General features: G+C 36.9%; 1 protein-coding gene and 1 long non-coding RNA gene across 30 annotated transcripts in view; one reads left to right on the forward strand and one right to left on the reverse strand.

Annotated features, from left to right (window-relative positions):
• Positions 1 to 17,698, reverse strand: part of EIF4G3 (eukaryotic translation initiation factor 4 gamma 3) — a 351,983-nt gene that overhangs the window by 84,508 nt on the left and 249,777 nt on the right. For all 29 annotated transcript variants that reach the window (XM_059135850.1, XM_059135849.1, XM_059135848.1 and 26 more), the window contains 2 exons: positions 7,789 to 7,877; positions 2,705 to 2,951 (listed from right to left, as the gene is read on the reverse strand). In XM_059135850.1, the coding sequence (XP_058991833.1) occupies positions 2,705 to 2,951; positions 7,789 to 7,877 (336 nt within the window). The remainder of the gene's footprint in view (positions 1 to 2,704; positions 2,952 to 7,788; positions 7,878 to 17,698) is intronic.
• On the forward strand, positions 6,832 to 16,657 carry LOC131809155 (uncharacterized). Its single transcript, XR_009345076.1, has 4 exons — positions 6,832 to 6,886; positions 12,624 to 12,700; positions 16,090 to 16,280; positions 16,501 to 16,657. It is a non-coding gene; the product is annotated as an uncharacterized LOC131809155 (long non-coding RNA).

Here is a 17,698-nt window from a genome sequence, read left to right on the forward strand (position 1 = left end):
CTTTTTTTGTCCACCCACATCTCCCTATCCTCTGGCAATCACAGGTTGTTCTGTCTCTGTTTTTGTTTTGATTTTTAGGTTCCATGTATCGGTGAAATCATATGGTATTTGATTTTTTTTCTGTCTGACTTATTTCACTAAGCACAATACCCTCTAGATCCATTCACACTGTTGGAAATGGCTAGATTTCATTCTTTTTTTATGGTTGAGTAATCTCCACCGTGTGTGGGTACACCATGCATGCAAAAACACATCTATATACACACATCTTCACCATCCTTTCATCTATCAGTGGACACTGAGGCTGCTTACAGATCTTGGCTATTGTAAATAATGCTGCAATAAACATAGGGATGCAGATGTCTTTTCAAATTTCTGTTTTTGTTTTCGTTGGGTAAATATCCAAAAGCAGAATTACAGGGTTATATGGTGTCTCTATTTTTAATTGTTTGAGGAACCCCCATAATGTTTTCCATAGCAGTGGCACTATCGTTATTCCCACCAATAATAATATTTTTAATATTAATTTCAAATTAGTTTTTTGCCATAGCATTCACTTTGCTACTATGACTATTGTTATAGCTATCATTTCTCACAATCCTAATCTCATTATATAAAGTTGGAGAATTTCCTGAAATTTTTGTTGGATAAGGAAAGCAAGTCACAGTATTTTTCTTTTAATTAACCAAACCCTCATCAAAATCAGGCCCCAAGATCACTTCACGATAGTTCTTTGGGTCCTTTTTTAGGTTAGTGATTCTTAATATATAGGTGATAGACTCATGATGGTCTGTGAGAACACTGTAGATATTTTCAACCAAATCCTTATTATCTTCTTATATTCATTAAAAGGCAGGCAGTTTACTGGGATCTAAATTTTAAACTGGCAGGGAGCCTGGGTGGTTCAGTCAGTTAAGCATTTGCCTTCGGCTCTGGTCACATTCTCAGGATCTTGGGATCAAGCCCATGTTGGGTTCCCCACTAAGGAGAGAGTCTGTTTCTCCCTCTCCATCTGCTTGCTGCTCTGGCTACTTGTGCTCTATCTCCCTGCCAAATAAGCAAATAAAATCTTTAAAAAAAATAAAATTTTAATTGCTATTTTCCAATTACTGCAAGGGTATATCAAAATTTAGTTGTTCAATATAGTTGGGGCCTATGGTTGGGTACCTTTTCCTTGCCAAAGGATAAAAATATAACTGACAGGGGGCGTATGGCTGGCTCAGTCAGCAGAGCACGGGACTCAGAGTCATGCATTTGAGCCTCATGCTAGGCATAAAGCTTACTCAAAAACACATCACACACACACACACTCACTCCTATAGACGACAATAGTGTCTCAGTCTATTAAAGGACTGGGGTAGCCACAAGTTCTTCGTGATATCATATAAGCCTAGATCTTTAGAATTTTAGTATACTGAGTCCTAAAGTTAAAAGAAAATTTTACTATAACATACCCCTACAATTTCATAAAGCCCATTGGCAGCAGTTTACTGGTAGTGAAAAGATCAGTTTATTAAGGTGGAGGTATCTATCAATGACTTTCAAACATTTCTTACTACAACTCCCAATAAGAAATATAATGACTCTATGACTCAGAACAAATACAATTTTTAAAGTTTTTTTTAGAACAAATACAGATTTAAATAAAAGAAATCAAAGTTTCTTAAAACAATATTTGCCCTTGCTCCTGTAATGCACTGACAACTTTTTATGCTCCATGTTAAAAAATGTTGGTTGTACATCAATAATTTTTGTCTAAGATTATTTTTGATGTCTGATATTCTGCTTTCAAATCCAATCTCACATAGAAGTCACTCAGATTTCGCAGACTATGAAAAAAGTTGTACCTATCCCAAACTTTCTATCAAATGAACCATCTTCCCCCACATGTCCATGCTACATCACTCTGAAAATTTCAAAGTCAATCATATTTATATAGGATTGGAACAGACTTTAATGGACTTGATGGTGCCTAAAGATGAAAGAGCCTCCAAGGCTCATCATGTGCTCCACAGGGCATGTCTCATACTGCATATGCTTAATAAGCTAGTCACACTGCTTCTGATGATTGTAGTTCAGTTCCACAGAGTGATTTCTGTCAACAAATTTCTCTTGTGAAATCAGTGAGTTACAACCAACATTTTAAAATTCTTTTTGTTTCTTTTTTCATTTCTTCCTTTTAGGTAGGCTCCACGCCCAACGTGGGGCTTGAACTCATGACCCTGAGATCAAGAGTCACTTGTTTTACTGACTGAGCCAGCTGGCCCCCTACAGTCCAACATTTTAAAAAGAGAATAGAGTGAAAAATGTCAGTGTGTTACATGTAATAAGGGTAAGTGTTAAAGGCTTGTGAAATGATGAGCACAAAAGAGCACTGAAACAGCCCTTTCAATTAAACTAAGTAAAATTAAATTCCTCTTGTTGAATTCCACTGGCCTAGCACTGACCGTTATCTTCTGCCAGCTGCTCTTCCAATGCCTGTAAAAGCAGAATACGGCATCAGATATCACTTCCGTCAACAGAGAACTCCCTGGATTTGCTAGTCACTAACTTATGCCTGCTAATCTATTCTGTAAATATTATGCTCTGATGAGCCTCTTATCTTCCATCCAATATCTCTCTACAAAGAGACAACATTGCTGTAAGGTTAGAACAGTGAAGGTGAGAAGGGAACACATGCACAGGAAGGCAGGGATACACTTACCTGGTTTGAATGGGAATGTCACCCCTTCACCAGAACTATCAGTGGAGCCTGAATTAGCATCTATTCCTTCACCCTCAGAAATACTCTCAGCACCATTACGTACAGGCTCAGCTTCTTCTCCATTTTCTTCCACAGTTTTTACTTTTTTTAGGTCAGAGGGGTCTCTTCCAGGATGAAACCCTTGGCTCATTTTATCCTGTTCAGATTCAAGTACTTTGTCACCTGAAAGCTCCTCTTCAGCTTTAGGCTAAAGCATAAGTGAACACAGAGGTTACATGATTTTTACCATGTAAATATGCATGAAAACCTGTACCTATCCCCTCAAAAGGCAAACAAAAACATCATTCAAAAAAAGGATGTCTGTGTTCGGCATATGGTACTAGCATGCTAAGTTTATTTAAAACACTTTTCTCATTTCATCTCTTGGCAAAGAGAAGACAAGTCACATGGCTACTGAAATGCTTTAACATGACTAATGACATCTAAATGTACCGAAGGTTAGAATGGAAAGAACTGTTAATCCTTGCACTTGTTGGACATGAAAGAGTCCTAGTCAGAAATCTAAATCAAGCACTCCTACCCTTGCCATTAAGGCTCAGCAAATATAAAAAGAAACATAAGAAGGTATTTTTTGTGTTCCTGTTGTTGCTAAATGGAGAGTTTGATGAATAAAGTATCTAGGTCCTGCAAAGTTGATCATCTCTCATTTTATAAGGAGGACACTTGTTAATTAAAATCTACCTTGTTTATTGGTTCCTGGAATTCTCTGTGGTTGTAACCTTATTCAAATTATGTATAGAAAAGTGCTTGGCATGTAGTCCTCTACGGAGGGAGAAATCTGGGTTCTGGTGCATCCTATTTCTATTTTTTGAAGATTTTTATTTATTTTTGAAAGAGCAAGAAAACACACAAGTGGCAGGGATGGAGGCAGAGAAGCTCAAGAAGATCCTGCGCTGGGCACAAAGCCAGATGCAGGGCTGAATCGTAAGACCCTGAGATCACAACCTGAGCCAAAACCAAGAGTGGGATGCTCAACTGTGTCACCAAGGCACTGACGCATCCTATTTTTAAAAAGCAAAATAGAATTGAAGTTATTCACCAGATGATTTTTGACCACCACCTGACCCTCGGTTTTGGCTCAGATCATGATCTCAGGGTCATGGAATGAAGGCCCGTGACAGAATTCTTGCTCAGTGCAGAATCTGCTTGGGATTCTCTTCTCTCTCTCCCTTTGGCCTTCCCTCCACATGCACTCTCTCTATAAAATCTTTTAAAAAAAATTTCTTGAGGACCATATATGAACTATCAAAATTCCTTGAGGCAGTTCTCATGAACTTTATGTCTTTCTTTACCATGAAGAGTAAGCACTCTAAAAAACAAGCCTTTGGAAGAAGCACTCAGAGGAAATAGACATTCTAAACCGATAAATTCATGCTAGGAGAGAAAAAATAGAGGCTCTGCTGAATTCTTTCAACAGAGGATTGTATAAAAGAATGTCACATACACAAGCAAGTGGTTATGCCCAACTGATTCATAAAACTGTTTTTCCAAAAGATTAAAGAGTTAAAAATCCTACTTTCTTACATAAGTGAAATATTATTAACGGGTATACTACCAGTCAATTTTCTTCTAACATACATCAGATCATGGGAAAAGACAAAATTTTAAAATGCTGTCTACTGGGGTGCCTGGGTGGCTCAGTGGGTTCAAGCCTCTGCCTTCGGCTCGGGTCATGATCTCAGGGTCCTGGGATCGAGCCCCACTTCGGGCTCTCTGCTCAGCAGGGAGCCTGCTTCCTCCTTTCTCTCTCTCTGCCTACCTGTGATCTCTGTCTGTCGAATAAATAAATAAAATCTTAAAAAAAAAATAAAAACAAAATGTCTACAGAAACAGATGATTTTGAGGACTTGCTTCCATGATGAACACAAAAAGTTCATGCAAACATGGACACACATACACCCACACTGTGTGTGCATGTGTGCTTTCTCTACTCGCCCAACAGGAAAACATAGTATGGAAACCATCAAAAGAAAGATATAAAAATTTCAAGAAAATACAGGTTGAAATAATTTCTTTTTGAAACATGGCACAGAATGAACATCTTTTAAAGTTTGAGAAAAAACCGAACTCCCAAGTTTAAATCACGAATCAACAAATTTCCTTTTTCTTATTCTATATTCTATTGTAGTCTAACTTATAATGACCTTGCAATGCCACCTTCTAATTAAGTACAGATCATCACGAAGATCTTTTAATAATTTGTTATGAGAGTCTGTCACTGTTACTTAAACTTACTAAAGAGCAGTATAGCTACATTATACAGTTACAGAGAGTTCTTTTTTCAGAGCTTACAAAATGAAGAAAAATGTTATTTTAGTGGAAAAATAATTTATTATGTCCTCTTCTCTGTACCTAAAATCAGCAAAAGGAAATCTACTGGATATAAGTAGAGAATGTATTACTTGGAAAAGTTAATTTCTAACTGGAAAAAGAAGTATGAAGAAACTTGGTTCCATGAATGACAAACCATAATTCAGAGAACACAAAATCATTGAGCTGTCTGAGGGACACTGTTAGGATATTTTTCAAGGGACTCACCAAATGAGCTGCGTTATTTAGCTGGATGAAGCCCTATTAAATGAACTTATAACTGAAGAAAGGAAACACATTATTGGCTGGACTGTCAAAGGTGAATTTAGTTGATAGAACTGCCTATTTAACTCATGAGTTTTAAAGTGCCAGAAAGTCAGACCAGACCACTACGTATGGTAATAACTGATGAAATATCCTACAATTTTTTAAAAAAGATTTTATTCATTTATTTGACAGAGAGAGATCACAAGTAGGCAGAGAGGCAGGCAGAGAGAGAGAGGAGGAAGCAGGCTCCCTGTTGAGCAGAGAGCCCGATGCGGGACTTGATCCCAGGACCCTGAGATCATGACCTGAGCCGAAGGCAGTGGCTTAACCCACTGAGCCACCCAGGCACCCAATATCCTACAATTTTAAAACAAGTTTTAAGATGCCTTGATCAGCAATTTTAAGATGACTCACCCTTCATGTTACCCTTCTAGGCTATAATTTGTAGAATTTGATAAAATATTTGCAACGATATAACAACCAAATATATAACCTAATATGCTAATATCTGAAACATTCTTTTAAAGGCTGAGAAAAATCTGTTAAGAAAAGGAGAGCTTAAGGATCAGTGAAAATAAAGATAATGATAAGCAGTATGCACTAAACTACTATAATAAATGTTCAACTACAGGAAAGACAAGGAATTGGATTTCTGGGGGGGGGTGCAAACAATCAAATTCTTTTTAATTATACCTTAAAACTATAAGGTAAAGAAAAAAGTGACTGATTCAGAATAAGTTAAAACAGTTCTCATGTCCGAAGAATAACAATCTGAAGCGGGCTTTAGCCAATTATGGCTCATGGGTCAAACGTGGCTCATCCCATATCTGTACAGTGTGCAAGGAAAGGATGGTTTCTGTATTTGTGGTCACTGAAAAAATTTCAAAGGAGAATATTTTATGACACATGAATATTATAGGCAATTCAAATTGCAATGTCTGTCAATGAAGTTTTACTGGAATATAGTCACAGTCATTCATTTATACATTGTCTATGGCTGTGTTTGGGCTACAGCAACAGAGCTGAGAAATTGTGACAGGGATCATTTAGTCTACAAATTCGAACTATTTACTATCTGGACTGTTACAGGAAATGTTGGCCAACCCCTGACCTAAAGAAGAGGATGAATATTTGCAGTAGTGGTGGCCTACCCATTTAATATTCAATAATGCTTAGAAATCTAGGAAAGGAATATGAAGTATAACAGAAGAAAATGAATAAAAATAGTGGAATCTAAAGAGAAACCAGTTTATGAAGCTCTTACAGCCATACCAGGAATGTATGAGATTCCCCTGCCTCTGGAAGGTATTTTATTCTCTGTAGGAGCAACATTTTCTTGTTCAGCTGCAAGACAAGTGCATCAACTATTTGCACCTCTACAACTTCCTGCCAATTTTTATCCCCGGATAACCACACTACAATCACTTCCATGAAACATTTTAGTGGTTGCTATGGGACTAACTGTGACATCAGTAGGGCATCATGTAAGACTAGTGACAGGACAGGGGGAAGTAACAAAGGGGTACTGTGAACTGCTTGGAAAGGGTAAGAATTATAACTAGAGAGAAAAGCCTTTTGAAACAAATGTATTTAAAGTCACTTTAAAATAATCTGTATATTCTAATGTTATCACCTTATGCATTTAAGAAAAATTACTTTAATAAAGTAGATGTTAAGAGTTTAAAAAGAAAAAAGCAACGTACAGATTTTTTAGATTACTCTTCATTTGTAAGCTTCAGTACATAGTGGGACATAGCACTAAAGATACTGAGATTATAGACTATGAAACTGATAACTCTACCCTTGTTTCTTTCTTACATGGTCTCCTAGCATGCTGTAACCTACAGCAAAATCTGGCATGGTTTAGTTCAAACAGATAAATCACGTGTGAAAAGTCACGTTACGGCGATGTAGTTAAAAGATGACATTTGCAAAATGAATTTCTCTAAATGCACTCGATAATTTCTACCATCACTGCTACTCAGTATTTGAAAAAACTGTTTCTATTTTTTTAAATTTAATTTTATTCTTTTTCAGTGTTCCAAAATCCATTGTTCATGCACCACACCCAGTGCTCCATGCAATACGTGCCTTCCTTAGTACCCACCTATTTTTGTTTACCAGAGTAGTTTTTCCATCTTGTTAACAGAAGGAAAAATTCAATTTGAGGGGGTTGGGAGATTAACCAAAAATTAAGCAGTAACTCACTTTTGCCATTTTAGAATACGCATTTGGAAAGATAGACAAGACTCTGATGAAACTGAAAATGGTATCAAAAATCTTTTAAAAATTCTGTAGGTGGACCAAAACAATCAAACTCTGAGCTCGATATATCACATTTTGTTTGAAAAACAGTATCTCAAAAAAGAGACATAAACCCACACTTGTCTTGGGAAATGGCACCACTACTCTAAAGAGAAGCTAAAGAGATTTACTTTGTCCCTTACCTCCACTTCTGCCTCTAACACCTCTTCAGTGGTTTGGGTCCGATCTTTTGGTTTCTTCCACATCTTTGGTGCGGTTACAGCTGTCTGAGCTGAAATACAAGATCAGGGCCATTACTTCCCACTGCAAAGTCATGTTTGGAAATACCGAGTCTAAAATGATACCTGTATTCAAATTTAGCAGAACACAAGAGGGCTTCACCCATATGGAAGAAACAGCTAAATGATCAAGTGAACAACTGTGTGGTTGTGGCCCAGAGACTGCACCAGCACATGCCTTAGGCACGAACTGGTCACATCAGCACATACAGCCTTCCAACCACTGTCCTAGGTTCTTCCTATTTCATGGTTAGGATACATAATTCAGTATCTATACAAGAAATTGGCCCACCAGCCAATTCTAGACTTGGGGTTTGCTTCTATTATTAATTAACTATGTGACCGAAAGCAAGTCACACTTCTCAGGCACCTGCACATTTAACTATAAAGAGGGGAATGAGATTAGGTGATATCTAAGCTTCCTTTAAGTCGCAAACATATCAAATTCCAGCTTCTGTTTTTCAAAGCTTTCTCGACAACAAAGCAATACTCTGATTAAGATTTCACTAGCTAGGCAGCACTTCTAAAACCTTTAGTTTTCATTTCAGACAATACTGTCAGTCTAGTCATCCACACCGCTGAGGAGAAAATCAAGAGACAATCTAATTTTTACTGATTATATTGGATCAGAAGTTCTATTTGGGAAATTAAGTCTAAAAAGGATTTTTAAATATTTATTTGGCTTGCAAATTTCACAAAATCGTTCAACATTTGGATGTACAATTTAAAGACTAAACATCAGATAGCAAATAGAATATATAAAAAGGAGTCTACAGAAGTCAACACATGAGTCAATAGATAGAAGTGAGGTATGACGGGCAGATAGGTAGGGAGAAGAGCCCACGGAAAGCCACTTAACAAATACAGACATCATCAGAAGTCAATAAACACAAAGCTGAAAATTTCCCTGTACTGTTTCCCTACAGGAATATAAGATAGTTCATTAAGCAAAACCAACCAATCTCTCTGGACAACCTACTCTTTTTCAGAAGAACAGCAGAATATGAACACTTACACTGTTCTGCGGAACAAGGAAAAAGAAATATTTAACATTCTTCTCAAAATTATTGCACCATCATAAAAAATACTATTGTAAATCTTCTTTGTTACACACACCTCAATTCTTTTTTTCCCCTTCCCCTCACGGACCATAATGAAAAAGAAAACGTTAGATCACTGTTATTCTTCTTTGGTGATCTACTCAAAGTAAACTTTTCTCCCAAAGTATGGAATTAAGATTGTGGTAACCATGCACAGGTTTAAATTTCCTATGTTCTCACAGTCTTATATGGAATATGTATGTTTATGTGTGTGCGTATGCATGTAGTGGTCTCTTCACTTTTTATGGATCTTCTGATTTTATATAACCGGTCTGTTGTATGTGCATCTCTCCAAAATGTGACTAATTCTTCTTCTACCGCAGAATCCTTTTTAAGAGAGTTTAGTAAACATATACATTTTATTTTAAATTTTATATCATATATACATAAATTTAGCTCTAAATTCCATTCATAGAAAATGGGAAGACCACTTTCTGGAGGATTCTTTGCTATCGAATATACACCCAGGACTGGTTTCCTCTAAACAAAAAAAATCAAAGATGTAAATAAACTTTATTTTTCAAGGATATATCAACCATGCCCACAACCAAAAACCATAAAAAAAAAAAAATCCAAAAGACAAAAAACAACAAAAAACCCCCACAAAAACCATTTCTTCCATGGACAATATAACACATTTAACATACCTTTCTTTAAAAAAAAGCTACTTATGCAGCAGAAATTGTTATTCTGTTTAGGTGGCTATTTAAAGTTCTGATTTAAAGTAATAATTCAAGGGGTGCCTGGGTGGTTCAGTGAGTTAAAGCCTCTGCCTTCAGCTCAGGTCATGATCCTAGGATCCTGGGATGGAGCCCTTCATTGGGCTCTCTGCTCAGCATGGAGCCTGCTTCCCCTCTCTCTCTCTGCCTGCCTCTCTGCCTACTTGTGATCTGTCTGCCAAATAAATTAAAAAAAAAAAAAAAAACACCTTAAAAAAATAAAGTAATAATTCAAAAATGAAGTGAGAGAAAAGACACACTTCTTTTAGGAAATATGCAATCTTTTGAAAACCTGAAAACTAGGTATAAACACATACCTAGTGTCTGGAGGGATTATGATATACATCCCCTCTCCTACCATTACTGATGGAGAGGTGCACTAAACTTTGGGTGTTCTACAGTGGGGAGGAGAGAAGAGTGGGGAGGAAAACAGAGACATCAACTCTGATTTACAGGACAATTAAACCTGAGTTAGCTAGAATAAGACAATTATATTTAAGACACTGTCTCAGATTTGCTGTTTCGTTTCTAGTCCATTCCCAAAGCCTACACCTTAGATTAGGCCCATATTATCGCACTAATGTTACCGTAAGATGGTCTCTTAACTAAGGATCTCTGATTCTTATTTTAAGATATCATATATAATACTGATGGATGGCCTTTATAAAGAATTGATCTGACTGGGTTATTCTTTTTTTTTTTTCTTTAAGATTTTATTTATTTATTTGAGAGAGAGACAGTGAGAGAGAGCATGAGCGAGGAAAAGGTCAGAGAGAGAAGCAGACTCCCTGTGGAGCTGGGAGCCTGCGACTGGGTTATTCTTTTATTGAAAATATTCTTCAAGGCATCATACACCATGCCAAGCATAGTTACACAGAGTGGACACTTAACTTTGTTGACTAAAATAATAATAGCAGCTCTATGTGAAAGATATAATACTGACATTCCCAAAATAAAGACATGGATTCTTTCCCCCTTGTCTTCAATTAAAGCACCATAGGACAGGTGATCATCTTTGTATGAGATTCTTAATTATCTGAATTTAGAGATACCTAAAGTAGCTTCCCCTATCCTTCATAAGAACTCAACTCTTAAAAACACATTTAATTTCTATGACTTTAAAATACAAAATAAGGAAATGTAAACAAAAAAGCAATACTATGATTTCAAGACTTTTGCAAATTTTACATTATTGACAGGAAAATGATGTTTTCCTTGAATGCTCTTGTTAGGAAATGACTAAGCTTTAAATTCAGGAAAATACTAGGGACACAGACAAGTTTAATGATTGGGTTTTTTTGTTTCTTTGTTTTTTAAAGATTTTATTTGATAGGGACACAGTGAGAGAAGGAAAAGAAGCAGGGGAAGTGGGAGAGGGAGAAGCAGGTTTCCTGCCAAGCAAGGAGCCCAGTGTGGGGCTCGATCCCAAGACCCTGGGATCATGACCTGAGCAGAAGGCAGATGCTTAACGACTGAGCCACTCAGGCAGCCCAATGACTGGGTTTTATTTTTTTTACTTTTATTTAAAAAAAAATTTTTTTTTAAGATTTTATTTATTTATTTGAGAGAGAGACAGTGAGAGAGAGCATGAGCAAGGAGAAGGTCAGAGAGAGAAGCAGACTCCGCATGGAGCTGGGAGCCTGATGCAGGACCCGATCCCAGGACTCCGGGATCATGACCTGAGCCGAAGGTAGTCGTCCAACCAACTGAGCCACCCAGACGTCCCTAATTTTTTTTTTTAATTTAAGATTTTATTTATTTATTTGACAGACAGAGATCACAAGTTAGGCAGAGAGGTAGGCAGAGAGTGAGGGGGGAAGCGGGCTCACTGCTGAGCAGGGAGCCTGATGCGGGGCTCGATCCCAAGAACCTGGGATCATGAACTGAGCTGAAGGCAGAGGCCTCAACCCACTGAGCCACCCAGGCGCCCCCAATGACTGGGTTACAGAAAGATTCTTTGTCTTTTCCGTGACAGAGGTTTTAGAATTTATGCCAAGACTGCATCGAGTTAGAAATGTTCCCATTTTCTACTCTCACCCCTGAGATAGAATACAGACTCCAGAAAACTGTGCTGTATCAAAACTATTTTAACTAGAAACCACTCCATTTTAAAAAAAGAAAGCACAATGCAATATATTTTTGTGACAACTGGTAAAGGCCTGACAAATCATCTCTGTAAAGAGTCCCTTGTTGTTCACTTACTTTTTATATGGCCTTTACTGGAGTCAAGGTGCTAATCTTGCAAATTAAAAGCTAACAACTATCCAACTATAACAACTATGTGCAACTCAGGAGGCAAATGCTGGGCTTGGAGAAAGGGGGCCAATAGAGAAGATTCATAAGTTGAATGAGTTTTATTAAACCAATGTAATTTGCACAGTCTTCCCTGAAGCCTGATGTAATTAGAATACTGAGAAAAACTACTATGTAAAATGGTAGAACACATAAGAACAACCAATAGCAGTTAAGAGACAGACACAGAATGCATCCTGAAGAGCTATCTAGATCATAAAAACATGATCTAGAATGTATACTGTCTATTCTTTCCAGGAGTATGAGTTAAAGAAAGTCCAAGTAGTTAAGTCCTGGTTACTAATTTGAACTTTTAACTCTAAGAGATGTCAGAAATGGTATAGGAAGTGCAAGAATGACACATGCCTCCTATCACTAATATAATGCTATTTCTTTATCTAGGGTATTTTTTTTTTCTCCTAGTCCTGCCAGTCACAATTCCTACATATACACGGACTATCATTCACCTTAAGACTTAGAAAAATTCCCCCAAACAGGGAGAGCTTGGAGGGTAGAAATTTAGTTTTAAAGGATGGAATTGGTCAGTTCCTTATATATATTTTCCAACATGTAGGGTTTTATAAGAAAAATATTTATAACCTTCCTCTCTTTCTTAATTTTTAAATAGGGTCCACATCCCATGTTGGGCTTGAACTCATGACCCAGAGATCAAGAGTTGTACATTCTACCAGAAGAGCCAGCCAGGTACCCCAAATGTATTTTTTTTTAATCATAAAAGTAAGATACAGCCATTGAGGAACACTTACAAAATTAAGACAGATATAAAGCTGGAAAAAAGTTCTATAAGATATTGTGAATATTTTGGCCAAACTTCTTGCCAGCATTTAAAAGGCACAAGTGTATGTACACTATATAGTTTTATTTATTTATTTTTTAAACTAAAATGCAAACAAGAATGTAAACCTTCATAGTTTTGCTCTTTCAGTACGAACTGTCATAACAAATCAACTTAGTCAAAATCCCTGTATGTTCAATCTACCACATTTTTATTAACTGAGTAAAAGAAAGTTCACAGGTTGGTATTTATAAGTAAATCATGAAGATAAAAAAAATAGGCAGTAAATAATTACAAAAGGGCTAGATGTACATATATTTTTTTAAAGATTTCATTTATTTATTTGACCTACAGAGATCATAAGTAGGCAGAGAGACAGGCAGAGAGAGAGGCAGTGAGAGAGGAGGAAGCAGGATTCCTGCTGAGGGGAGAGAGGATGCAGGGCTCCATCCCAGGACCCTGGGATCATGACCTGTGTGGAAGGCTGAGGCTTTAACCCACTGAGACACCCAGGCGCCCCTATTAAGTCACTTTTGTCAAGAGTAAGTAGGGAGAAAGAAAAGCTTCCTATGTAGGAAGTCTACCTTAACATGGAATTATTCTGCTGAAGCAGCAACTGACCAAGACCAAGTCGCAGCAAAGATTTTTATGAGCTGCTTCGAGTAGCAAAGATTTGGCTTTGGTCTAGTTAGATTTGGCTAAGGGCTTAAAAACAGATTAGGCTAATTAAGAGAAAAGGCAAAATAAAAAATTCATTACATTTATAACATGTAAAATACGTAAAGTCTGGAAGGAAATAAAGAAAACTTTTATGTTAAGACTCATTATTAACTGAAAAAAAAGATGCAGGACTATAATATTTGAATAATGGGGGGCTTTCCTCTGTTCTTTTATTATAAATATTTTATTATAAATAATAAAAATTATAAAAATAATTTGAATTTGAAGAAATAAAAGAGTGAAGCTTTTGAAACTGATTTTTACTAATTGTTTCAATCTTGTTTTATCTTATATGACTGAAGTGGATGTGTTTTGTTCTAGGTTTTAGGACTGCTCTTTATAAAAATATTACTGAAATAAATATTAAGAACTGTTAATCTTCTTCCAGAATGCCTTGGTAGCTCAGTCATCTAAGTGCCTGCCTTCAGCTCAGCTCATGATCCCAGGTTCCTGGGATCCAGCCCCACCCTGGGCTCCTTGCTCACCAGGGAGTCTGCCTATCCCTCTGCCCGCCACTCCCCCTGCTTGTGTGTTCTCCCTCTGGCAAATAAATAAATAAGATCTTTAAAAAAAAAAAAACTGTTAATCTTACCAAAGATGTTAAAATTTTACATATGTTTGTTGATCTGTGGACTTGGAGAACTCATGGAGCTCTTTGACAGCATTTGCTTTATACCAAAAAGTGGAAGCATCATCATTCCACAGAGATTAAAGGAATGTGAAAGAGGTGATTACATAGGAGAGGCAAACTTTCAGTCCCAACGTATTCCACTAGCTATGCAATATAAATCTGAAAACAACTTTTACTGAAGATACCATGTTGGTAAACTTGCTTCTCTTTATTAGATCACTTCTTCCTTATTACTTAGTTCTTCAGTAGTCAAGTCAAATTTAAGAAAATTTCAATTTTTTTCTGGTGCCCAAAAGGAAAAAGACCTTTTTTACTTTCCCTTTTCTTGGATCTTTGCCTAGAGAAATCTTGTAATTGTAAATCATTCCTCTATCCATCTGATATATGTGTAAATCTTTTTAAGATGCTAAAGACTCTTGGCAGCTTTGTAATTCAGGAATGTTTTTCTTAAGAGCCTGGGAGCCATCTCTCTCCTTGCAATCACCGAGCCTCCTCTCAGCAACTACCTGCTATCATAAACAAATGTGAAGTTTAACTTCTCCTCTGGATAAAGACAAATGACTAACACAGGTGTACACCCCAATTACAAAGATAATTCCTGATGAACTAGATACAACAGCAATGGTGCTGGTACAGTCCTACTACATGAGGACAAATTATCATCTTGAGAACATGTATGTAACGAATTGTATTTGCCTGGCTTGAGGAAAGGGTGAGGATTCCTCCTGTCTGTAATCTCATTAGTGGGTTGTATAGATGCTCACTTAAAGCTTATTCAATAATAAAACTACTTCCTTTCTTTTCTACATTTGTAAAGAGCATTTTCCGGTTTGGAAGGAGGTTTTATTTTTTTTATTATTTTTTTAATTTTTTATTTTTTATAAACATATATTTTTATCCCCAGGGGTACAGGTCTGTGAATCACCAGGTTTACACACTTCACAGCACTCACCAAAGCACATACCCTCCCCCTTCTCCCAAACCCCCTCCCCCCAGCAACCCTCAGTTTGTTTTGTGAGATTAAGAGTCACTTATGGTTTGTCTCCCTCCCAATCCCATCTTGGAAGGAGGTTTTAATTTTTTCCCCACGATCCAGTAACAAGAATGAGATGATCTAGGAGTACCTAAAATTAACAAATCAGCTAAAGATCTTGTGGCCATATAACCACCAGATAAGAGACCCTGAGTTACACACACACACACACACACACACACACACACATATATATTTTTTTTAAAGAGACCCTGAATTATAAAAAGTCTCCCTTCTAGCACTCTAGTCTTCTGGAATATAATATGAACTCCTTAACTCTAAGACTTAAGATGAGTGTGTCCAGAGTCTGAGTCTCTGGACTGAAGAGACACAACACTATGAAGAGTTATTAAAAGTAGACACTTCAATAAAAAATTAAAAAAAAAAATCTTAAAAAAAAAAAAAAAGTAGACACTTCACAGGGCGCCTGGGTGGCTCAATGGGTTAAAGCCTCTGCCTTCAGCTCAGGTCATGATCCCAGGGTCCTGGGATTGAGTCCCACATCCGGCTCTCTGCTTAGCAGGGAGCCTACTTCCTCCTTTCTCTCTCTCTCTGCCTGCCTCTCTGCCTACTTGTGAACTCTGTCAAATAAATAAATAAAATCTTAAAAAAAAAAAAAAAAGAGTACATACTTCACTACTGGTAAGGGAAGGGCCTCCTTACATTGTCACAGGGTTGTGTATAAAGAGTAGAATGTTCCAATAATGGAACTTCCAATCAGAATTCCCACACTTAACACCCAGTTCTAATCTCTTCTCTTTCCTATCATTTTTTCACATTCTTTCCCTTTTTTGGATCCTGGTTTTTAATTCCTAGAAGCTGGCATTAAATCATTCTGATTACAATATATTCAAGAATTTTATTTAAAGTTTCTTGAGGCTAGGGATCCTAATCTGTCTTTTTTTCTTCCATAGATCCTTATGAGGACCTAGGAAAATCTGATGATTCTTCTAAGAAACTGGGCTACAGCAAGGAAAAAACCCAGCGGAGAGAAGGTTAAGTTTTTACAATGGAGATGTACGTGAAGACGAAAACTAACAATTGGGATAAAATACATAAGAATGATGGGTCACCTAGAGATGTCAACAAAAAGAAACACTAGGGAGTAAGTCAGTCTGTCACTGTTTTCCAGCCATCTTCTCAGGGGTTACTATCTGAAATGTAGGAATGCTTGGTGATTATGCTACCCTTCATATTCCCTTCCCTTCGTATTTCCTTCCCTTCTCTGACTTCTTCAACTAAGTTAAAATAGTAAATAAAAAATAGTATATAAATACAAAATAGTAAATTAAAAAAAAGTAAAATAGTAAAACTGGTCTGTTCAGGGTCCAGCGCTGGAACCAAAAAAGGAAAACAAACTGAGGGCACCAGAACAGAATTCCACCACAGACAGACAGACATCTGTAACACAACTAACATTTTTTTATTTCCACGCTGAATCCCTACGTTGTACATCTGAAACTAATGTAACACTGTATGTTAACTGGAATTAAAGTAAAAATGTAAAGTTAAAAAACATACTTTTTTACTTCCAGCTTTAACTTTACATATTGTGAAGGTAAAAGTCAGGCTGTAGTTTTGTACATTTTTTTATTTTGGTTTGTTAATCCTTTTAATGTTCTCAATAATTGCTTTTTTCATTATATGGGTCTTTTTTCCTAATTCTTTTGTTTTCTATTTTTTTAAATTTCCCTATTACCTTTATTATTTCCGTTAGGTTTAATTTGTTCTTTTAAAAATATCTCAGCTTTGTTTTTGTTTTTCAAAGATTTTATTTACTTATTTGACAGACAGAGATCACAAGTAGGTGGGGGAGGAGGAAGCAGGCTCCCTGCAGAGCAGAGAGCCTGATGTGGGGCTCAATCCCAGGACCCTGGGACCATGACCTGAGCTGAAGGCAGAGGCTTTAACCCACTGAGCCACCGAGGTGCCTCTCTCGGCTTTGTTGAGGTAAAACCGACAAATCCAATAATAAGACATTTAGAGTGTACATTGTGGTGATCTGATAGACGCACACACTGTAGAATTCCCTTCACCTAGTTCATTAACACATCTATCACCTCACATATATATTTGGAGGGGTGCAAAGAACATCTAAGTTCTTTTTTCTTTGCAAGTTTCCCTTACACAATATGATACTATCAACTATAGTCACCATGTTTTACATTAGATCTCAGGCTTTATTCACCTTAGAAAATTTGTTAATTGAATAGCTTCGTCACATGGAGGCTGAGGTCATTAATTTGAGACCATTTTTCTCTCCTACTATGTGCATTTAGTGGTATAAACTGCCATCTAACATCTATATTAGCAGTTGTGATACACGGAACAATGCACTGCCAAAGATGTCCATGTCCCAATCCCTGCACCCTATGAATAGGTTACATGACAAAAGTAACTTTGCAGATGTGATTAACTTAAGGGATCTTAAGATGGGAAGAGTCTTATATTGAATTAACCTAGTGGACCCAATGTAATCAAAAGGGTCCATACAATTGGGTGGGAAGCAAGAGAATCAGAGAC

This window comes from Mustela lutreola, chromosome 10, assembly GCF_030435805.1.
Source record: "Mustela lutreola isolate mMusLut2 chromosome 10, mMusLut2.pri, whole genome shotgun sequence".
Classification (NCBI taxonomy): Eukaryota; Metazoa; Chordata; class Mammalia; order Carnivora; family Mustelidae; genus Mustela; species Mustela lutreola.